Source organism: Silurus aristotelis (genome assembly GCF_946808225.1).
Source record: "Silurus aristotelis genome assembly, chromosome: 4".
NCBI lineage: Eukaryota > Metazoa > Chordata > Actinopteri > Siluriformes > Siluridae > Silurus > Silurus aristotelis.
The window spans coordinates 5,717,071-5,740,922 of NC_139577.1; the positions used below are offsets into that span (position 1 = coordinate 5,717,071).

Genomic DNA, 23,852 nt, shown 5'->3' on the forward strand with positions numbered 1-23,852 from the left:
AAAAAAAAAAAAAAAAACTGTTAAACTTCTCTGAATTCCTACACATTCTGTCTGAAACTGTGCTTTATCTGACATAGGGGTGAGATACAAGGACAGGTAAACAGTTTTTATAATTGATAATAATTGCTCGTTTAAACACATTTCTATCAGGGTTTGGAATTCTATATGACAAATCATTCACAAGTCTCATTGTTTTCAACAGAGCACAAGATTATGAAGATGAGAGAATAACAGGACCTGAGGTATGAAATCCTAAGGGTCTACGATGGCTAAACCCCATATAGGGTTTATTTTCATATTTTATTTATATTATTTTTTATATATTATTTATATATAACCCCCTTCTTAGCTAAAAATAATAATCATTATTATTATTACTATTATTATTATTGTTGTTGTCGTAGTTGTTGTTATTATTATTATTACTTTTATTTCTGTTTATTCATAAAAATAAATATTAAATAAGTTACCATCTTACTATTCAGATTGTATTTACTTGTGTGAATTCTTTGTTCATGTAGGAAGAGATGAATGCTCTCCAAGATATTCCGAATATTCCGAACCCTGACTGATTTGCAGTGATGTGTAAACCCAGTCTTTTTATTAAAGAAAACTGCAATTTCATAGTGATGTGCAGACTTTTTTTTTTTACCCATGAGTGTGTGAGAATGTTTATTTTGTGACTTTGATTATATATATTTGTTAAGTTCTAGAAGTTTCTATATCTAGCTAATGCTAGATAAATAAACTCCTCTGTGAAGATGAAATCAACAAAATGAACAAATACCTCCTGCTGCTCATAATCTCTGCTTTCAAATCACAAAATGCTTAAGGAATATGTACATGTGATAAAGATAAGAGCAGCTGATGAGTAAAATACATCCTTCAATACCACATATATTCACTTTAGTTGGCTTTGATTATTAGCCTCACTATTGTCACAGCAAAGTTTTAGGCAATGGTAAATCATCACATACTTATAAAACCAATTCATTATTTTGTACCACTGCATTGTCCACATATTTTGTCATACTCTTTCTGGGATATAGCACTGATCTACTGTAAATGGGCTTCACTCTTCATTAAAACAGTGATTTTTCAAGATTTAATAAAGCATCAATATTGACTTGTCATTTATAAATTATTAATTCTTCTTCTTCTTCTTCTTCTTTCGGCTGCTCCCATTAGGGGTCGCCACAGCGGATCATCCGTCTCCATACCACCCTGTCCTCTATATCTGCCTCTTTTACACCAACTACCTGCATGTCTTCCCTCACCACATCCATGAACCTCCTCCTTGGCCTTCCTCTTTTCCTCCTACCTGGTGGCTCCATCTTCAGCATTTTTCTACCAATATAATTCATGTCCCTTCTCTGCACATGTCCAAACCATCTCAATCTCGCCTCCCTCACCTTGTCACCAAAACATCCTACATGTGCTGTCCCTCTAATAAACTTATTTCTAATCTTGTCCATCCTCGTCACTCCCAACGAAAACCTCAACATCTTCAGCTCTGCTACCTCCAGCTCCACCTCCTGTTTTTTACTCAATGCCACTGTCTCTAATCCATACAAAATCGCAGGTCTCATCACAGTCCTATAAACTTTCCCTTTCATTCTTGCAGATACTCTTCTATCACAAATCACTCCTGTCACTCTTCTCCACCCACTCCACCCTGCCTGCACTCTTTTCTTTACTTCCCTAACACACTCTCCATTACTTTGCACTGTTGACCCCAGGTACCTGAACTCCTCCACCTTCTCCACCTCTTCTCCCTGCAACCGCATCACTCCACTGCCCTCCCTCTCATTCACACACATGTACTCTGTCTTACTCCTACTGACTTTTATTCCCCTTCTCTCCAGCGCATATCTCCACCTCTCCAGGCTCTTCTCAACCTGCTCTCTACTCTCACCACAAATCACAATATTATCTGCAAACATCATAGTCCAGGGAGACTCCTGTCTGACCTCGTCCGTCAACCTGTCCATCACTACTGCAAACAGGAAAGGGCTCAGGGCCGATCCTTGATGCAGTCCAACCTTCACCCTGAACCAGTCTGTCGTACCTACTGCACACTTTACTGCCGTCACACTGTCCTCATACATGTCCTGCACCACCCTAAATCCACAAATACACAATGCAGCTCCTTCTGTCCTTCTCTATACTTCTCCATCAACATCCTCAAAGCAAATAAGGCATCTGTGGTGCTCTTCCTCGGCATGAAACCATACTGTTGCTCACAGATGGTCACCTCTTCTCTCAGCCTGGCTTCCACTACTCTTTCCCATAACTTCATGGTGTGACTGATTAACTTAATTCCCCTGTAGTTACTGGAGGTCTGCACATCTCCCTTATGCTTAAAGATCGGTACCAGCACACTCCTTCTCCATTCCTCAGGCATCCTCTCCCCTTCCAGAATCCTGTTAAACAATCTGGTTAAAAACTCCACTGCCATCTCTCCTAAACATCTCCACGCTTCTACCGGTATGTCATCTGGTCCAACCGACTTTCCATTCTTCATCCTCTTAATCGCTGCTCTCACATCCTCCTTACTAATCCTATCTACATCCTGCTTCACCAACTCCACATCCTCCAACCTTCTCTCTCTCTGATTTTCCTCATTCATCAGCTGCTCAAAATACTCCCTCCATCTTCTCAACACACTCTCCTCACTAGTCAACACATTTCCCTCTCCATCCTTTATTGCTCCAACTTGCAGTACATCCTTCCCAGCTCGGTCCCTCTGCTTGGCCAATCGGTATAAATCTTTTTCTCCTTCCTTAGTGTCCAACCTCTTATACAGTTCCTCATATGCCTTTTCCTTGGCTTTCGCCACATGTCAAGTCAAGTCAAGTCAAGTTTATTTGTATAGCGCTTTTCACAACAGACATTGTCTCAAAGCAGCTTTACAGAAAACAACAGTGAAGGTGAATGGTGTGCGTTTGTCCCTGATGAGCAAGCCGTGGCGACAGTGGCAAGGAAAAACTCCCTTAGATGATATGAGGAAGAAACCTTGAGAGGAACCAGACTCAAAGGGGAACCCATCCTCATATGGGTGACATCAAAAGTTTGGTCATAAATCTTTCAACAATACAGAACAATTTGTGATCATCATAGATCCAGCATCAGCTTCTCCATGCCAGGGCCTTTAAACACTCGGCATCTACTTCTCCATGATCATCCATAGGTCCATAATCTTCACGAGGTGGGACGTGACTGGAGCTGGCCAAACCTCAGGATGCCTCGGGATGGGGAGAGAAAGAGAAGCAGTGGAGAGGAATTAGCGTAGCTGCTGTTCATGATATTAACAGCACAAGTTGATAATGTGCATGTGATCAGATGTTCTGGAGCACAAGGTTATGATATCTAAAAAGATATGTTTTTAATCTGCACTTAAACTGGGAGAGTGTATCTGAACCCCGAACACTGTCAGGAAGACTATTCCAAAGTTTAGGAGCTAAATGTGAAAATGCTCTACCGCCTTTAGTGGACTTTGCTATTCTAGGAACTACTAGAAGCCCAGAGTTTTGAGATCTCAGGGAGCGTGACGGATTGTAGCGTGTTAAGAGACTGGATAGATACATGGGAGCCAAACCATTTAGTGCTTTATAAGTGAGTAGCAGTAGTTTGTAGTCTATTCGAAACTTAATAGGAAGCCAATGTAGGGACGATAAGATTGGGGTTATATGATCGTATTTTCTTGACCTAGTAAGAACTCTTGCTGCGGCATTCTGAACTAACTGAAGCTTGTTTATTAATGATGCAGGACATCCACCTAGTAATGCATTACAGTAGTCTATTCTAGAGGTCATAAACGCATGGACGAGCTTCTCTGCATCAGATATAGATAACATATTTCTTAGCTTAGAAATATTTCTAAGGTGAAAGAAGGCTGTTTTTGTAACTTGATTGATGTGATTTTTGAAAGATAAGTTGCTGTCTAAAATAACTCCCAGGTCTTTTACCGTTAGACTAGTAGTTACAGAACAACCATCTAAATGCAGGCTGAGATGCTGGAGCTTCTGTGTACTATTTTTTGGGCCGATGAGCAAAATCTCTGTTTTATCAGAATTTAATAGCAGAAAGTTATGGGTCATCCAATCTCTTATTTCTTCAACACACTCAGTTATGCGAGCTAATTGAGCTGTATCGCCTGGTTTGGATGAAATATATAGCTGGGTATCATCAGCATAACAATGGAAGCTAATTCCATGCCTTCTAATAATATTTCCTAATGGAAGCATGTATATTGTAAAAAGCAGGGGTCCCAGAACTGACCCTTGTGGCACGCCATAATTTACTAGCATTATCCTGGATAGCTCTCCATTTAAATCTACGAAATGGTAACGATTGGAGAGGTAGGATTTAAACCAGCTTAATGCCTGTCCCTGAATACCGATGTAATTCTGTAAGCGATCGAGGAGAAGATCTATAGTGTCGAACGCAGCACTAAGATCTAATAAAACTAATAGGGAGATGTAGCCTTGGTCTGAAGCTAAAAACAGGTCGTTAGTGATTTTAACTAGAGCAGTTTCTGTGCTATGATGGGGCCTAAAACCTGACTGAAACTCTTCAAAGATATTGTTCTCCTGCAAGTGGTTACATAGCTGGGCAGCGACAATCTTTTCTAAAATCTTAGACATAAATGGGAGATTTGAAATTGGTCTGTAATTCGATAGCGTGCTTGGATCCAGATTAGGTTTTTTAATGAGGGGCTTAATAACTGCTAACTTGAGGGATTTAGGGACATGACCTAACGATAGTGAGGAGTTAATAATATTTAAAAGAGGCTCACCAGCTGTATATAACACTTCCTTCAGTAGTTTAGTGGGAATTGGATCTAACTGACATGTTGTTGATTTAGCTTTCATAATAGCATCATACAGCTCTTCCTGTCCTATACATGTAAAACAGTGTAGTTGTGGGGTTGTAAGTACGATTTTGTCGGGAGATGCTGTCAGAGGTTGAACTGCCACAAATGTTTTTCGAATGTTATCTATTTTTTCAGTGAAGAAATTCATAAAGTCTTCACTACTAAACTGTGATGGAACACATTTTTCAGATCCCTGATTTGTTGTTAATTTAGCGACTGTACTGAAAAGGAACCTGGGGTTGTTTTTGTTATTTTCTATGAGTTTGCTCAGGTGTTTAGCTCTAGCAGCTTTTAGCGCCTGTCTGTAGCTAAGCATACTGTCTTTATACGCAATTCTAAATACCTCCAATTTAGTTTTCCTCCATTTTCTCTCCAGATTACGTGTTGTTCTCTTTAGGGCATGCGTATGACTATTATACCAAGGTGCAGGTGCTTGTTCTCGAACCTTTTTTAACCGGATGGGGGCAACAGTGTCTAAAGTGCTAGTGAGGATAAGGTCTATGTTGTTCGCCATCTCATCAAGATGATCAGCAGTTATGGGTTTAATGTGAAACTGAGATAAATCAGGCAGGTTATTTATGAATCTGTCCTTAGTGGTTGGAATAATAGTCCTACCAAGTCGATACCGTGGTGAAACACGGTTAATCTGCTCTACCGGTAGTGTGTACAGTAGGAGATAATGGTCTGTGATGTCATCACTCTGGGGTAAAATATCTATATCAGTGACGTCTGCTCCGTGGGATATTATTAAGTCTAGTGTGTGGTTAAAACGGTGGGTTGGTCTGGTGACGTTTTGTTTAACTCCAAAAGAGTTTAGTAAATCGACAAATGATATTCCTAGGGCATCATTTGCATCATCTACATGAATATTAAAATCTCCTACAAGCAGCGCTTTATCAAAGCTGATCAAGAGGTCTGAGAGAAAACAAGCAAACTCATGAAGAAAATCAGCGTAGGGCCCTGGGGGTCTGTACACGGTGACCAGAGCGAGTTTTCTGTGCATGTCTGAAAGTGCAATTTTAAGAACGAGCACTTCAAATGATTTAAAGCTGAATCCTAATCTCTGACTAACATTAAGAGAAGCACTATAAATGGTTCCTACACCCCCCCCACGACCAGTCTGACGGGGCTCATGCTTATAAACATATCCTGACGGTGTCGACTCGTTTAGACCCATATAATCACCTGGTTTAATCCAGGTCTCAGTGAAACAGAGTGCATCGAGATTATTCTCTGTGATCATCTCATTTACAATCAGTGCTTTGGGTGCAAGTGATCTAATGTTTAAAAGACCGAACCTTAGAACTTTGTTGTGTTTGTTTATCTGGCATTTTTCAGTTTTAACTGCAATAAGATTATTTCTGGATCTTGTGTATGTAATTCTTGGTTTTACTACCCGAGGAATAGATACGGTTTCTATAAACTGGGCTGTGTGTGAACTTGTAACTATTTGGTCTGTAGTATGCGTGTTCTTATAGTTGAAGATTTCTTGATGTCTTACCAGTCAGATGGTGTGTAGTATCCTAGAGATGTTATCTGATAGCACTGCTGCTCCAACTCTGCTGGGGTGCAGGCCATCAGGGCGGAAGAACCTAGGACGCTCCCAGAAACAGTTCCAGTTATTAACAACGAGAAGTTTATGTTCTCGACACCATGACTGTAACCATTCATTTAGTGCTAAAAGTCTACTAAACTTCTCAGCCCCTCGCTGGTAAGTGGGAAGAGGTCCTGACACTATAATCCTCGTTGTGGGTGATGTGCTGCGTACCGTCTCCACCAGGATCCTGAAGTCCCTCTTTAAGATCTCCGTTTGCCGCAGCCTGGTGTCGTTTGATCCGGCATGGAGAACAACCGCTCCGAAGTTCTCGTTCAGGATCGCGGGTACCTGCGCAGCGACATCCAGAACACGAGCACCAGGAAAACAGCGAGTGTGCACCTTACCTTTAGCTCGGGTAGCGCGGACATGCCGGACGATGGAATCTCCGAGAATAACAGTGTCGCGTTCCGTCTCGCGGAGGGGGACGAAGCGGTTCTCGGTCGAGATCTCGAAGGCCGGTGGTGGAGGTGGAGACGTCCTCGATCGGGGCTTGGCTTGTCTCTTTCGCCGCGGCCGCATCCAGGGTCCATGTTGCACCGGTGCCGGAGTTGTAGGTGCGCTGGGCCTGGGCATAGAAGCACGCCGAGTTGATGTGCTGGGAGCGTTAGTTTCAACCCGGGAGTTTACCTGGGATGAGTGCGCGTCCGCCCGGGATGTTTCCAGCGCCGCTTTCCGCTCTCGCAGCCGGTCATGCTTTACATGCAGCTCGCGAATCTGTTTCTCCAATGCCTCCATCTCCAACGCCACCGTTTGCAACTCGAACGAGTCCTCACCTGTGCTCGAATGCAGACAAACAACCGGCATAGTGCTTATCGTCACGAACAGATTTATTATACAGAGATGTGAGTGAGAGAAAATAAATATAAACAACACTAGTTATAGTCGAGTTAACTAACTACAGGCACAAGTCAGGAAGACAAAAACAATTAAGGATTATTAAAAGAGGAAAAACGGATGGATAGATAGCAAAGTTTGTTTGAAAGACGCCGAGAGAGATACAAACACGTAACTCGCGGCAAACAAGTCAAACACAGGAAGCTACGTGCCACATCCCTTTTAACCTACTGCTGCATCTCCTTGTACTCCTGCCTACTCTTCTCATCACTCTGTCGATCCCACTTCTGTTTTGCTAATCTCTTTCCCCTAATGCTCTCCTGCACTTCCTCATTCCACCACCACGTCTTCTTGTCTTGCTTTCTATTTCCAGATGTCACACCAAGTACTTTTCTAGCTGCCTCCCTCATTACTCCTGCAGTAGTTGCCCAATCATCCGGCACCTCTTCACCACCACCAAGCCCCTGTCTGACCTCTTCCCTGAACCTCACACTACACTCTTCCTCCTTCAGTTTCCACCATCTTATTCTTCTTTCAAACCTTACTTTCCTCCTCTTCTTCTTCTCCTCCAAAACCATCCTACAGACCACCATCCGATGCTGTCTAGCTACACTGTCCCCCGCCAACACCTTACAGTCTCCAATCTCCCTCAGGTTGCATCACCTACACAGAAGATAATCCACCTGTGTGCACCTTCCTCCACTCTTATACATCACCCTATGATCCTCCTTCTTCTTAAAATACGTGTTCACCACTGCCATTTCCATCCTTTTAGCAAAATCTACCACCATCTGCCCTTCCACATTCCTCTCCTTAAAACCATACCTACCCATCACCTCTGTTCCCTTCACCTACATGCCCATTAAAGTCTGCCCCAATCACCAATCGTTCTTTCCTAGGTACACCATCTACCACTTCATCTAATTCACTCCAGAATCTTTCTTTCTCCTCCATCTCACAGCCAACTTGTGGAGCATAGGCACTGATGACATTTATCATCATCCCTTCAACTTCCACCTTCACGATCATTACCCTATCAGAAACTCTCTTCACCTCCACTACACTCTTACTGTACGCTTCCTTCAGAATCACCCCTACACCATTTCTCTTCCCATCCACACCATGATAAAACAGTTTAAACCCACCTCCAATGTTCCTGGCCTTACTCCCTTTCCACTTGGTCTCCTGAACACACAACACATCTACCTTTCTCCTCTCCATCATATCAGCTATCTCTCTCCCTTTACCCGTCATAGTACCAACATTTAAAGTACCAACCCGAACCTCTACTCTCCTACACTGCTCCTTTTCCTGCCGTCTCTGTAGACGCCTTCCTCCTCTCCTTCTCCTCCTTCGGCCAACAGTAGCCCAATTTCCACCGGTACCCTGTCGGCTAACGATACCTGTGGCGGTCGTTGTTAACCCGGGCCTCGACCGATCCGGTATGAAATTCTCATTTGTGATCCACATATTTGATTTGGCACATGTTTTATGCTGGATGCCCTTCCTAACGCAACCCTCCCCATTTACCCGGGCTTGGGACCGGCACTAAGAGTACACTGGCTTGTGCCCCCCTAATGGCTGGGTTTTATAAATTATTAATTAAAGTTATTTATAATTTATTAATCAATAAAGAAAACTAGCATGTGAGTGTTCCTCTACAAACTGATGGTTCACCAGCTTCAACGTCTGCAGCTTATTTCTGTTGGCAAGCAATTATGATACCTGTGGCGGTCGTTGTTAACCCGGGCCTCGACCGACCTTGTATGAAATTCTCATTTGTGATCCACATATTTGATTTGGCAAATGTTTTACGCTGGATGCCCTTCCTAACGCAACCCTCCCCATTTACCCGGGCTTGGGACCGGCACTAAGAGTACACTGGCTTGTGCCCCCTAATGGCTGGGTTTTATAAATTATTAATTAAAGTTATTTATAATTTATTAATTAATAAAGAAAACTAGCATGTGAGTGTTCCTCTACAAACTGATGGTTCACCAGCTTCAACGTCTGCAGCTTATTTCTGTTGGCAAGCAATTATGCTTCCAACCCAAGTTGAGCAAAAGATTGGCATCAGTTTTGCAGACTAAAAGTATTTAAGTAAACAAGTTTTTGTTCTCTTTAATGAACAACATGCATGTACGAATTGAAAAGTGACCTTATTTAATGTTTTTTTTGTTAATATTGTAGAGCAATGCAATGCTATGGGGAAAAAATCTTACACCTAAAAAAAAAATGACACGTATAAACTCCACTTCTAAAATGAAACTGCAAGCCTGGCACGACTGTAATGAAACTACTGTGAGGTTTTGCTTCTGCACTTTTGCTATTAGACATAGAGATATCTAGCCTTTTTTTTGTTTGTTTGTTTTAGTTTCATAAAACGGAAATTGGTCTGCTCTGTTACCTTCTGTGTTTTCTGAGACCCACTCTGCTTGCCTGTGTTACGTTGCTTCTTGTTTTTTTTTTTATTTTTTTTTTTTTATTAATATTGGACTGGTTTTTGGTTTCTGATCTGGTATTTGATTAAGGACTGTTTTTCAGACTGTTTTGTTCTGCTCTGCATTGATCTGATTACCAGTTAGAATGTAAGGACTATATTTTCATACTGTGTTTTGCATACTATAGTTCTGTGCATTGAGGAACCGTTTCTCCTGCCTTCTGCTACCTGACCATTTATTGAAGAACTTTTGTTAAAATCTCTGCTGGTGTCTTGCATTTGATTCCTACCAACCCACTGACACAGGAGGAATAAACTGGGAGCAACATGTATTTCTCAGTGTTTTTAGTGTTTGTCTATGCTGTTGGACTTGAAGGTAAGACTTTTTTAGTTTAGATTATTAAATTTTTAATGATGTTCTTAAAATGACTAATTAAATATATATAATTGTGTTTGCATTATATGATATGCTCTTTGCTATAACAGCTTTGTTTTCCTCAAGTAATCTAAAGGAAAATTAAGGAAACTTTAAACAAATTATTTGTTTCTGTACATGTCTGTTATTTGTTTAATATAGTATAAATACAGCTCCACTTGTGGCTCAGCTGGGAGGATCAGTGCTCTTGCCATGCTTTATTGAAAGTTCACTGCCTTTAGAAGATATGCAGTTAGAACAGAGAAAGATGGATTCAGATTCTGTAGTGAGCCTCTTTCAGCAAGAAAAAAAAGCAGACCAGATCTCCAGACTCAGGTGTTTAGAGACAGAGCTGAGTTTTTTCCCAGATGAGGTCTCAGAAGGGAATTTCTTCATCATACTGAAAAATTTAGTTAAAGGAGACACTGATTTTATAAATGTCAAGTAAGTAAAACCCAGGACACTGGCGAGGTCATAAAGGCAATAATAATAATACCATTATACCAATATCTTTGTCATTTTATAAAACACAATAAATCCACCACTAAACTTTGTATTTACTGTTACTATAACATTGCCTATATCTTTACAGAGCATTTTGTGATGACAGGAGCAAACCATGCTGTCTTTGCCCATAAGGGTTCAGATGTCATACCGAACTGCTCTGTAGATTCTCATGTACCAGTCAGTGAGATTGAAGAAGTGACCTGGAAGAAGACAGATGGAGATGAAGACATCCTTGTCCTGCTTTATCAAAACAGTGAAATATTCCCAGATTCCTCACATAAGAGTTTTATTGGAAGAGTTGATTTCTTTTCCTCCGAAATCTCTAAAGGAAACTTCTCAATACAGTTGAAGGATGTAAAGATAGAAGATGAAGGAAAATTCACATGTGAGGTCCATACTAGTAACATGTAAGCAAGGACCACTGTGGTACTGCATGGTGTAGGTAATGTACCTGGTCAATGTACCTTTTTTATACATCTGTTTAATGTTATTCCAAGTTGAATGAAAATGTTTTAATGAGGTTTAAGTTATCAAAGCAAACCATGTTCAGCTGAGCACAGAGTTATCTTCAGAAATAACAGTGGTTCAAAGCGCACCCAGGAATACCCCTATCTTCCTGCGTGTTCTTGGATTGTGTGGACCTGGCCCCTCCAGGGCCTACCACGGATATCCCTCCTTGGATTCCTAAGGACTGCCGTGTGTGTGCTTGTGTGTATCTCTCTCTCTCTCACTCTCGTCATTAAACCCGAGCGAGCTGTACTCTAGCTTCCGCCTCCCGTTCAGTCGCACCCTGACACCTCTGCATGTTTTTAACTAACCCATTAAATTATACAGTGTTGGTAAATTATTGCAATCATATTACTATTTTTGAGTCTTGAGGATGCTGCAATCTTGAAATTTCTGCCTTCTTTTATAAAAAAAATAAATAAAAATGAATAATGTTAATAGCTCATTGATCTTTTAATCGTAAACATTTTGAAGCACTATGTGTAATAGTTTTAGTGGTACCATTGTGTGTTTTTTAATTGGCCAGAATTAATGGCATCCTTGTTCCCACACTGATGTCCAGCATGTCTGGAGATAGTTGTAAAGAAAATTGGACTGTCCCTCAAATTCATATGCAAATTATTAGTGCAAAAGAGGCATCTACAGACTCCCTGGATAAACAGGTCAAATTCAATGTAAATTCATTTTACACTGGGCTAGCTGCGTTTTGCCTGTATTAAACAAACAATATTGATGGTAAAAAGTCAGATCTAGAGACATCTAGAAAACATTCAGTAATATGGCAGATATTAACCAATATTGTGTGATATATTCCTGCAAGATAAATATATAAAAATAAAATGAATATTAAATATTGAAAATTGTCCCACATTGTGTTACAGCTGTTTATGATTTGCGGATGCATCTGACTATGTGTCTAGAAGTGGTGAACGCCATAGTGTTGGCGATCAGTAAAAAGCCCAGTCCCAATTTCAGCTGTAAGTACAGTTATACAATACTTTATTAATATAGAACCACAAAAATACAGAAAGACCACAATATTTACTGTCATACCCTATATATTTATATCATTATTACAGTTTAACTCTTTTAAAATATTTGTTTGATCTTCTGCACAATGATGCAAATCTCTTGGAATTTTTAGATGACTTTGAGATGCAGGTAGTTTTTATACTGCGAACTTTAACTGCTGGGATTATTTTTGTACTCTCTCTACAAAGGCACCTTTATCTAGAAAAACCTTTTTCATGTAAGGAGCATAACTTTTATATGAATTATTCATTCTAAACTGAAAATGATGAGTATGATTCCTCTTGCAGTATAGGTACTGTCAGGGATTCACCCTGCCACGCCCCCCTCTGTAGCTGTCAGGGATTCACCCTGCCGCGCCCCCGTCTGTAGCTGTCAGAGATCCACCCTGCCACGCCCCCCTCGATAGCAGTCACGCTGCTTCCCAAGATTACCGACAGCTGTGGCTCATGAAAGATCAGACTACATAAACTCACGTTCTTGAGTCACAGGCTGTCGGTCGATATATTGTCAAGCTGGACAATCGCGTGGCTGCTCGACCGCCGGCTGTATATGCAAATTCCACTTCCGACTTGGATTACTCATTGCCGAAGGCTTTATGGATTATGCTTGGGACATTCAAACTCATAGCGGACAACGCGTATCGAGCGGATGTCTTTGTTTGTTGTTTTCAACGGCTTATGAGTGTTTTTGTGTTGTACGGTTGTTGAAATAAAAGGACAATGATCGGACTATATCGGCTTCCGCGTCTGCAGCCTGACAGAACGACCGACCTATACCGAACGCGGATTCGCCATTCCGCGATTCCGACCGCAACGGATCGGCAGCTGAACCCGGCTTCGGATTTCCTCCGGAAGCTCAGTGCCGCTTCTCGCGGTTCAGATCCACAGAAGCCGGATCATGAGAGCGCGGCTACGCCACGCCCCTCAGAGAGCGCGAGGGAATTACCGGCTCGTTACTCGGGGAAAAAAGACGAATTGGGTGGATTTCTGCAAGGCATCGGCGAGTATGTGGCTGTTAACATTTCCCGGTTTCCTTCCGAACGAGCCAAGATTGCCCTCTGTATTTCCCTCCTGTCTGGAGAAGTTCTTGCCAAAGCCAGCTCACTATGGAGCGCCAAAGGGGGCAAATTCGGCTCACTCGCCGAATTCAGCGGGCTGCTTCTGGGGAAGTTGGGGATAGAGGTGGTGGATCTCCACTACAGTCCCCTTGAGGAGGAAGGTGCTCCATTCCAAGGTTCTCAAGAGCACGCGGCTCCGTGCCGGATCTCCCATGAGCCTGCAGCTCAGCCCCAATGTTTTGATGAGAGGGCTGCTTCATCTCAGGGTCTCTACCAGCGTGCTGCTGTGTTCCGGGGTTCTCGTGGACGCACCACACCATCTCCGAGCGTCGGCGAGCACACCATGCCGTCACAGAGCTTCTACAGGCGTGCCGCTCTGTTCCGAGGTTCCTGTGGGCGTGCCGCGCCGTGCCGCCACAGAGTCTTCACGAAAGCGCCGCGCCACCACAGAGTCTCCAGGAGCATGCTTTCCCGCCACAGAGTCGTCACGAGAGCGCCGCGCCGCCACAGAGTCTCCAGGAGCATGCTTTCCCGCCACAGAGTCGTCACGAGAGCGCCGCGCCGCCACAGAGTCTCCAGGAGCATGCTTTCCCGCCACAGAGTAGTCACGAGAGCGCCGCGCCGCAACAGAGTCTCCAGGAGCGCCGACACCTCTGGTCACAGAAGGCGAAGTGACTCCTCCGAGTCCCTCTCCAGACGACGCCCCATCCCAGAGCCCCTTCCAACGCGACATCTCGCCCACGGAAAGATCGGCTCCGCCCCAGGACCTCCAAGAGAGCTCCGCCCAGCTCCAGGTCCCTCCAGAGAGCTCCGCCCAGCTCCAGGTCCCTCCAGAGAGCTCCGCCCAGCTCCAGGTCCCTCCAGAGAGCTCCGCCCAGCTCCAGGTCCCTCCAGAGAGCTCCGCCCAGCTCCTGGCTCCTCAAGAGGGCACGACTCCGCTCCAGGCTCCTCCCGAGAGCTCGTCTCCGCTCCAGGCTCCTCCCGAGAGCTCGTCTCCGCCTCCTAGCGACCCCACGAGCTCGTCTCCGCTTCAGTGTCCCAAAGAGAGCTCCACTGATGTCGTGGACCTCCAGGCGAGCCCTTCTCCGCTCGTGGATCTCCAGGCAGGCTTCACCTCATTTCCAGGCTGCTCAGTAGGCTCCGATCTGCTCCTAAGGGTCCCAAGGAGCGCCCCTACGCCCAGGGGTTTCCCTGTGCACTCACCCCGGCTCCAGGACTGCGAAAGGGAAGTTGAACCGCTGCCCCACAGTCCCGCAGAAGGCGACGGCTCACCCCACAGTCCCGCAGAAGGCGACGGCTCGTCTCCAGCGCCCGCAGAAGGCGATGGCTCGTCCCCAGCGCCCGCAGAAGGCGACGTTTCGCCCGGCTCCAGGACTGCGAAAGGGAAGTTGAACCGCTGCCCCACAGTCCCGCAGAAGGCGACGGCTCACCCCACAGTCCCGCAGAAGGCGACGGCTCGTCTCCAGCGCCCGCAGAAGGCGACGGCTCGTCCCCAGCGCCCGCAGAAGGCGACGTTTCGCCCCCAGCGCCCGCAGAAGGCGACGTCTCGCCCCCGGGCTCCACGGAAGGCGACGTCTCGCCCCCGGGCTCCACGGAAGGCGACGTCTCGCCCCCGGGCTCCACGGAAGGCGACGTCTCGCCCCCGGGCTCCACGGAGGGCGACGTCTCGCCCCCGGGCTCCACAGAAGGCGACGTCTCGCCCCCAGGCTCCACAGAAGGTGACGTCTCGCCCCCAGGTCCTCTTCAGGACGACGGATCGCCCCCAGGTTACCCGCATGGCGACGTCGGTCCTCCAGGTCCCTCTGACGGCGACGTCGGTCCTCCAGGTCCCTCTGACGGCGACGTCGGTCCTCCAGGTCCCCCTGACGGCGACGTCGGTCCTTCAGGTCCCTCAGAGGGTGGTACGACGTTCCTGGTCTCCGCCCGGGATGTCCTCCACTTCCCGGTCATTGTCATGGTTGGCGTCCAGTTCCGGTTCCCCGCCATGGAGGTCGCTCCGGCTCCAATCCCCGCCAGGGGCTTTACTCAGCCTCCCGTCAGCACCGAGGGCGTGGCTCCGTTCCGGATCCTCCTGCAAGGTGTTGTCCCATGCCGGCTCTCCGCAGAGGGTGCTCACCAGGCCTCCGTTGCTCCCAGGCGTCTAAGGAGGCCTTCCTCGGAGTGCCCTGGCCCGCCTGGCATAGGTGGGTTTTGGGGCGTCAGGTGTCGCCCCTGGAAGGGGGGGGTACTGTCAGGGATTCACCCTGCCACCCCCCCCTCTGTAGCTGTCAGGGATTCACCCTGCCACGCCCCCGTCTGTAGCTGTCAGAGATCCACCCTGACACGCCCCCCTCGATAGCAGTCACGCTGCTTCCCAAGATTACCGACAGCTGTGGCTCATGAAAGATCAGACTACATAAACTTACGTTCTTGAGTCACAGGCTGTCGGTCGATATATTGTCAAGATGGACAATCGCGTGGCTGCTCGACCGCCGGCTGTATATGCAAATTCCACTTCCGACTTGGATTACTCATTGCCGAAGGCTTTATGGATTATGCTTGGGACATTCAAACTCATAGCGGACAACGCGTATCGAGCGGATATCTTTGTTTGTTGTTTTCAACGGCTTATGAGTGTTTTTGTGTTGTACGGTTGTTGAAATAAAAGGACAATGATCGGACTATATCGGCTTCCGCGTCTGCAGCCTGACAGGTACAGTGTTTATCTTGTTGTTGCAGGTGTGCATATCACTTTGTCATCTCTTTTATTGGCTGCATACAGTTTGTTCGAAATAGTAGCTTATATAATTTACTCTGTTAGAATTAACAGTTTTGTTAAAGGTAAGTACTTACAGCACAAGACAAAAAAAGGAAAGTGCATAATAATATTTAAATATTTTTTTCTTTTTAATATTTTTTCAAATATTTCTTAAATAAATATTCCATTATAAATGTATTAAAAATTAAAATGTATTGTGTTTGTGTTGTATGTGCTAACAGTTTTTGTACTCAATTTCAGGATGCGCAAGTCCATTTTTTTGGTTGGATCAGTTATATTTGCATGGCTAGTAATAATTTATGGATGTTGACATCCATGACATGGATGTTGCTCTCAATGGAAGAAAATAGGATGCAAGTGTGATTTTTTTTATTTACATAGATTTTAATTCCATTCTTAATAATGTATTATTTAGCTCACTCTCATGAGATTAGTTCCAGATTGATGAATGTAAACACGAGTAAAACAAAAAAAGAGTGTACATGACCACCTGAGAAGCTTATTCATGATACATGATTGGTGATAAGAAAACTGTTAACAATTAATGACATTTATTTAAAGGACCTTTTTCTTCTTGTTTTTGGTTTTAGTTTTCAAGTTCTTTTCCTTTTCACTGATTGGAAATTCTTGTTTGTTTCCTGCACAGTTACTGTATGTACAATAAGGTCAATAATAGTGGATGTAATTCCATGCAATAAAAGCAGAAAGACAGAATTAATTAGACCAGCTGAACTTCATTTTTTTCCTAATGTTGGGCATTAGGAAAAAAATGAAGTTCAGCTGGTCTAATTAATTAGATTACTTACATCAATTATTTTATGTATTATTTTTTTCAGATTTATGATGTGCTCTCATTGCTGCATTATTATTCACTACATTTGGCACGATGAGCTTTTATTATGCATACATCATCTCGCAAATAAAAGGTACAGTATATCATATTAATCTACTAAATCTCACCAAAGATCATGCATCTGATTTACTCCACATTAAAAGCAACTGAGAAATGAATGATGAGAAATCTGTGTAATATATTTCAATGATGATTACAGAACGTGCAGGATTTTTGGCTCTGATGCCACTGCTCTCTGTTTTGCCAGCAATGTGTTTGTTCAAACATCCCAAACATTTACCTGGTGAGTCTCATAATAAATAAATGAATGATTATTCATTATTTATGCTGTCTAAGTTTGTGATGTTATAATTACTTTATTATATTTACCTCATCCATCTTATTCTGAATTACAGAGGTCTTTCACATTATGGTCTACATGTTTGGAGCTGTAGGTCTTAGTGCTGTAAATGCAATCGTTCTTGCCACAACTGATCCTGAAAGCAGGTAATGTAAAATTCTACCATAAACAAAACAGCAGAAATGTGGTTCATTTAATAATTATGTTTAATATTATAATACAAGAAAATATATACTTTCGAAAAACCATAAATATTATGGCTTATACAGCGGGGACAGCAGGGAAAATAAGTATTTGACACATCAGCATTTTTATCAGTAGGGGATTTCTAAGTGGGCTATGGATACAAAATTTCCACCAGATGTAGCCATTAAGCCATATATTGAATTCATACAAAGAAATCAGAACATTTAAGTATACAATATAAGTCATAATAAATAAAGTAAAATCACACAGGGATTAAGTATTGAACACACTTGATTTAATACTTTGTAGAAAAGCCTTTGTTGGTGATTACAGCTTCTAGACGCCTCTTGTATGGAGAGACCAGTCGTCTGCATTGCTCAGGAGTGATTCTGGGCCATTCTTCCACACAAATGGTGATCATAGATTTTCTATGGGATTTAGGTCAGGTGATTGACTGGGCCATTCAAGCAACTTGATTTTCTTTCTTGGAAACCACTTCATTGTATCCTTGGCCTTGTGTTTGGGATCATTGCCTTGCTGAAAATTTCACCCTTTTTTTCATTTGCAGCTTTCTGGTAGATGGCAGCAGATTTTTATCCAGAATGTCCCGGTACATTTCTCCATTCATCCTGCCTTCAATAATATGAAGTCTGCCAGTACCCCTTGCTGAAAAGCAGCCCAAAACCATGATGCTTCCACCCCCAAATTTAACTGTTGGTATGGTGTTCTTGGGGTGGTGGGCAGTGCCATTTCTTCTCCAAACATGGTGTGTGGAATGACTGCCAGAAAGTTAAATTTTGCTTTCATCTGACCATACTATCTTCTTCTTCTTCTTCTTTCGGCTGCTCCCATTAGGGGTCGCCACAGCGGATCATCCGTCTCCATACCACCCTGTCCTCTACATCTGCCTCTTTCACACCAACTACCTGCATGTCTTCCCTCACAACATCCTTGAACCTCCTCCTTGGCCTTCCTCTTTTCCTCCTACCTGGTGGCTCCATCCTCAGCATTCTTCTACCAATATAATTCATGTCCCTCCTCTGCACATGTCCAAACCATCTCAATCTCACCTCCCTCACCTTGTCACCAAAACATTCTACATGCGCTGTCCCTCTAATAAACTTATTTCTAATCTTGTCCATCCTTGTCACTCCCAACGAAAACCTTAGTATCTTCAGCTCTGCTACCTCCAGCTCCACCTCCTGTCTTCTACTCAATGCCACTGTCTCTAATCCATACAACATCGCAGGTCTCACCACAGTCCTATAAACTTTCCCTTTCATTCTTGCAGATACCCTACTATCACAAATCACTCCTGTCACTTCACCCACTCCACCCTGCCTGCACTCTCTTCTTCACTTCTCTAACACACTCTCCATTACTTTGCACTGTTGACCCCAGGTACCTGAACTCCTCTACCTTCTCCACCTCTTCTCCCTGCAACCGCACCACTCCACTGCCCTCTCTCTCATTCACACACATGTACTCTTAATGTCTTACTCCTACTGACTTTCATTCCCCTTCTCTCCAGTGCATATTTCCACCTCTCCAGGCTCTTCTCAACCTGCTCACTACTCTCACCACAAATCACAATATCATCCGCAAACAACCTTGTCCATCAACCCGTCCATCACTACTGCAAACAGGAAAGAGCTCAGGGCCGATCCTTGATGTAGTCCAACCCTCACCCTGAACGAGTCTGTCATTCCTACTGCACACTTCACTGCTGTCACACTGTTCTTATACATGTCCTGCACCACCTTTACATACTTCTCTGACACACCTGACTTCCTCATACAATACCACAACTCCTCTCTCGGCACCCTGTCCCACGCTTTCTCTAAATCAACAAATACACAATGCAATTCCTTCTGTCCTTCTCTATACTTCTCCATGAACATTCTCATAGCAAATAAGGCATCTGTGGTGCTCTTCCTTGGCATGAAACCATACTGTTGCTCACAGATGGTCAACTCTTCTCTCAGCCTGGCTTCCACTACTCTTTCACTTAACTTCATGGTGTGACTGATCAACTTAATTCCCCTGTAGTTACTGCAGGTCTGCACATCTCCCTTATGCTTAAAGATCGTTACCAGCACACTCCTTCTCCATTCCTCAGGCATCCTCCCACCGTCCAGAATCTTGTTGAACAATCTGGTTAAAAACTCCACTGCCATCTCTCCCAAACATCTGCATGCTTCTACAGGTATGTCATCTGGTCCAACCGACTTTCCACTCTTCATCCTCTTAATCACTGCTCTCACTTCCTCATTACAAATCCTATCTACATCCTGCTTTACCAACTCCACATCATCCAACCTCCTCTCTCTCTGATTTTCCCTATTCATCAGCTGCTCAAAATACTTCCTCCACCTTCTCAACACACTCTTCTCACTAGTCAACACATTTCCCTCTCCATCCTTTATTGCTCTAACTTGCAGCACATCCTTCCCAGCTCGGTCCCTCTGCCTGGCCAATCGGTATAAATCCTTTTCTCCTTCCTAAGTGTCCAACCTCTCATACAGCTCCTCATACGTCTTTTCCTTGGCTTTCGCCACATCCCTCTTTACCTGCTGCCACATCTCCTTGTACTCCTGCCTACTTTACTCATCACTCTGTTGATCCCACTTCTGTTTTGCCAACCTTTTTCTCCTTATGCTCTTCTGCACTTTCTTCATTCCACCACCATGTCTCTTTGTCTTCCTCTCTATTTCCAGATGTCACACCAAGTACTTTTCTAGCTGCCTCCCTCATCACTCCTGCAGTAGTTGCCCAATCATCCGGCAGCTCTTCACCACCACCAAGCCCCTGTCTGACCTCTTCCCTGAACCTCACAATACACTCTTCCTCCTTCAGTTTCCACCATCTTATTCTTCTTTCAGTCCTCACTCTCCTTCTCTTCTTCTTCGCCTCCAAATCCATCCTACAGACCACCATCCGATGCTGTCTAGCTACACTGTCCCCTGCCAACACCTTACAGTCTCCAATCTCCTTTAGGTTGCATCTCCTGCCTTGAACATAGTCCACCTGTGTGCACCTTCCTCCACTCATACGTCACCCTATGTTCACCTTCAGGAACTCGAGCTGCGTCGAAACGCTATGGGAATGCCCCTGCGTGACCACGCTCTGAACAACGTGTGAAATCTAGCCAACAGGCAAGCCGTGATGTCATAGACAGGCGACGTCGCGTAAACCAGGAAGCTACAAGATGGCTGTGCGGTGGTAGCGACATTAGCTTCTGCTCGTTCAGGTAAGCACTTTGAGTGTGTTATCTGTGCAGTCATGAGCTTATATGCAGGCAGAATTCCGTCTGCGTGTTTCCTGCTTGCCCCGATTCATTTCGGGGGGGGGGGGGGGGGGGTGACACGCAGCCGATGTGTTGTTTGCTTAGCTTAGGAGCGTGCTTAGTCGGCTCTCGAGGGTATCGGTTGTTAGCATTTTTAGCCGTGCAGCTATGCGCTCCCGGCTGCGAGGCGAGCTCCCGTTCCCCGGGGATTGGGCTTGTTTTGCGGTTCCTTCTCCGGTGCATGTGACGCGGTGCTCCGTATTCTTCCTCCGAGGTGGGGGAATTTCGGGGAGCGTTTTCCGAGGTGAGCGCTCTTCCTCGCGGCTTCGGCTCTCGATGGTATCGGCTGTTAGCGTTTTAGCCGTGTGGCTATGCGCTCCCGGCTGCTAGCCGAGCTCCCGTCCCCCGGGATTGCGCTCGTTTGGAAACGGTTCTTTTCCCGGTGCGTGTGACGCGGTGCTCCGTATTCTTCCGACGAGGTGGAAGAAATTTCGGGAAATTAGGGGAAGCATGCCTGGCGGCTGCTTCTTCTCCCGGTGCGGGCGGCGCAGCATTGCATGTCTCTCTCTCCAAGGAGGATGAGATGATGGATGCTAGCGAGCCTGCGGACTCCTCACAGCCTGTGCTGTATGTGGGGCTCCTTGAGGTCGTGGCACGGGCCGGATTTAGCTTGGATTTAGCTTGCCGGTCGTGTGGCAGAAGCAGCGCGCACCCAGTGAGCTGGTTGTGCGTTTCCTGCGCCCTGTGTCACAGCCTCAGCGCCTTCCCTGATCTGCGCACCGAGGTGTCTGGGTCCTGGGAGGCCCGTGTGCGCGCGTGCTTTTCCGATGTTCTTTCGCTGTGCGTGAATGTTGTTGGAGCAAAGTGGCGTGGCTACGGGACGATGCCGCTTGTGGTAGAGACGCTAGCTAGCTATCTCTCCCTGAGTGTTGTGTCTGTGACGGCTATCGGTTTGCCTACGTAGAGCCGCTTGGCTCTGGTGGGTAGGGCTACGCGGCAGGTCAGGCTACGGGTTGCTTCCACACGATGGGTGTGTTGCAGGCATACCGGGCTGGCCTGCTATGGGGGATGATGCGGGCTTCCTTCTGAGCGCCATGGTGTCCCCTCCTGGCCTGACCTGGTAACGCTGTAGGTGAGGGCGATTGCTGGCGGTTTCAGGAGACCGCGGTGGCGTTTCAGTGGTAGTTCCTCGCTGCTCCAATGGGGCTGCTCGGCAGCAGCCTCGCCTGGTACGTCCAGGCACAGCGAAATAGCCTGGTGAGAGTGTTGCCACCCGATTCCCACGGGGAGGTCCTAGGGGCCCATGGCGACACTCTGAGCCCGAGGAGGGGCTGGACGGCTTGAGGGTCGTCCCCGCCTCTAGTGAACAGGCTGTGGTGCGTAGGCCTAATGGCTTGCATCTTGGGGGGCGGTGCGCACCTCATGCTACGGCGCTCGTCCCTCCCTGGCGCCACCGAGAGGCCGGTCTGTCGGCCCTGCCACAGGGTGTTCAGAACGCTGCCTCCCTTTTGCGGTTAACTCCCTTATTTCCGCCCGGAGGTTCGTTGCGGATGGGGGTCATCCGCTGCCTCTCAGGGGGCTTTAACGGCCGCAGTGCGCTGCTCCTGCCGTTCGGGTTCAGGAGGACTGTCTGCTAGCCCTGCCATGGGTCGTGTTCAGGGCACAGCGTTCTCCAGCGGTTTGCTCCCCGTATTCCGCTCGTATGGTCGCTGCGGTTGGGGGGGGATCCGCCGCCTCTCAGGAGGTGTAGTCGGCTGCAGTGCACCGCTCCAGCCGCTCTGAGTGGGTTGGGGGCCAGCCCCGAGGGGTTGGTTTTTCCTGTGGAGACTTTCTGTCAGTCTGGAGGGCTGCCTGGAGTCTGGAGGGGGTCCTGCAAACTGTGGAGAAGGGCCGCGCGATTCGGTTCGCGTCTTCTTCTCCCCGGTTCAACGGGGTGTGTCCCACCCTGGTGGGACCCGTGCAGGCTCTGGTCCTGGGACAGGTGTTGCGTGCTCTCCTGAGGGAACGGGCCATCGAGGTGGTTCCCTCCTCCTTGTTCAGAGCGTCAGGCTGCTACAGCCCGTGCTTCGTTGTTCCGAAGAAGGATGGTGGGTTGCATCCCATTCTGGATCTTCACTCCATGAACCACTCACTTTTGAGGCTCGGGTTCAGGTTTCTCGTTTAGAGAGGTCGTGTCTCAGGTCGAGTCCGAAGACTGATTTGTCATACGTTAGATCTGGAGGTTGCATTCTCCCATGCAGCCGTCCTTCACCGCACACGGGATGTTCCTGAGGTTGCTTTCAGGGCGGAGCTTACCAATATCGGTCCTTCCGTTCGGCCTAGCGCTCTCACCCCGTGCCTTCACAGAGTGCGTGAACGCGGCACTGACCGTTAGAGCGCCAGGCGGTTCGGCATTGAAATGCTGTTCTCGCCTGCATGAAGGTACTGGGGTTCAGACTGAAACGCCGGGTAAAGTGTACTTTTCCCCAGCGCGGAAAACTGCTTTCTCGGCGTGGTGTGGGACTCGGCCGGGTTACGGGCATGGTCTCCCGCCCGGTTTGTAGTCATCCTCACTGCAGTCAGGAGGGTAGGAGCAGGCCAGCCAGTCACTGTGAGGCACTTCCAGAGGCTGCTGGGTCTCATGTCGGCAGCGTCCAGTGTTTTTCCACTCGGCCTTCTCCGCATGTGGCCCCTCTAGTGGTGGCTCTGGGGCAGGAGGGTTATCCCCCTGAGGGAGTCTGTATCGTACCATCAAGGTCTCACGGTGTGCCCTTTGAGCCTTGGTTGCATGGTAGGACCCTACGTTCTGTCCCGAGGCCCCGTTTTAGGGACTCCTTGTCGTCGCGTAATGCTAACAACGGACGCTTCCCTTACGGGGTGGGGGGGGCGGTCATGAGTGGCCACTCCGCCCGGGGTCTGTGGAGCGGCCCACGTCTCTTGTGGCACGTAGGTTGCCGGGAGATGCTGGCAGTGTTGTTGGGGTTACAACACTTCGTTCCAGTCCTTAGAGATCACTATGTGTTGGTCCGCGCGGACAATACTGCGGTGGTCTCGTACATCTACCACCAGGGGGGCCTCCGGTCTTGCCCCTGCAAACAGCTGGCGCAGGGGTCCTCTTGTGGTCTCTTGGATGTCTGAGCAGACGCCCTGTCGAGACAGTGGCTGCCATGGGACGGTTTTGGCGA

The 23,852-nt window shown here is 46.4% G+C and overlaps 2 protein-coding genes across 2 annotated transcripts in view; both read left to right on the top strand.

Annotated features, from left to right (window-relative positions):
* The window catches only part of LOC310725463 (uncharacterized protein), a 58,476-nt gene that overhangs the window by 9,768 nt on the left and 24,856 nt on the right, over positions 1-23,852 (top strand). The window lies entirely within an intron of this gene.
* LOC310725516 (junctional adhesion molecule-like) overlaps positions 9,435-23,852 on the top strand; it is a 52,205-nt gene continuing 37,787 nt past the window's right edge. The window contains exon 1 of the mRNA XM_083540532.1: positions 9,435-10,123. Within this exon, the coding sequence (XP_083396658.1) occupies positions 10,075-10,123 (49 nt within the window). The 5' untranslated portion in view covers positions 9,435-10,074. The remainder of the gene's footprint in view (positions 10,124-23,852) is intronic.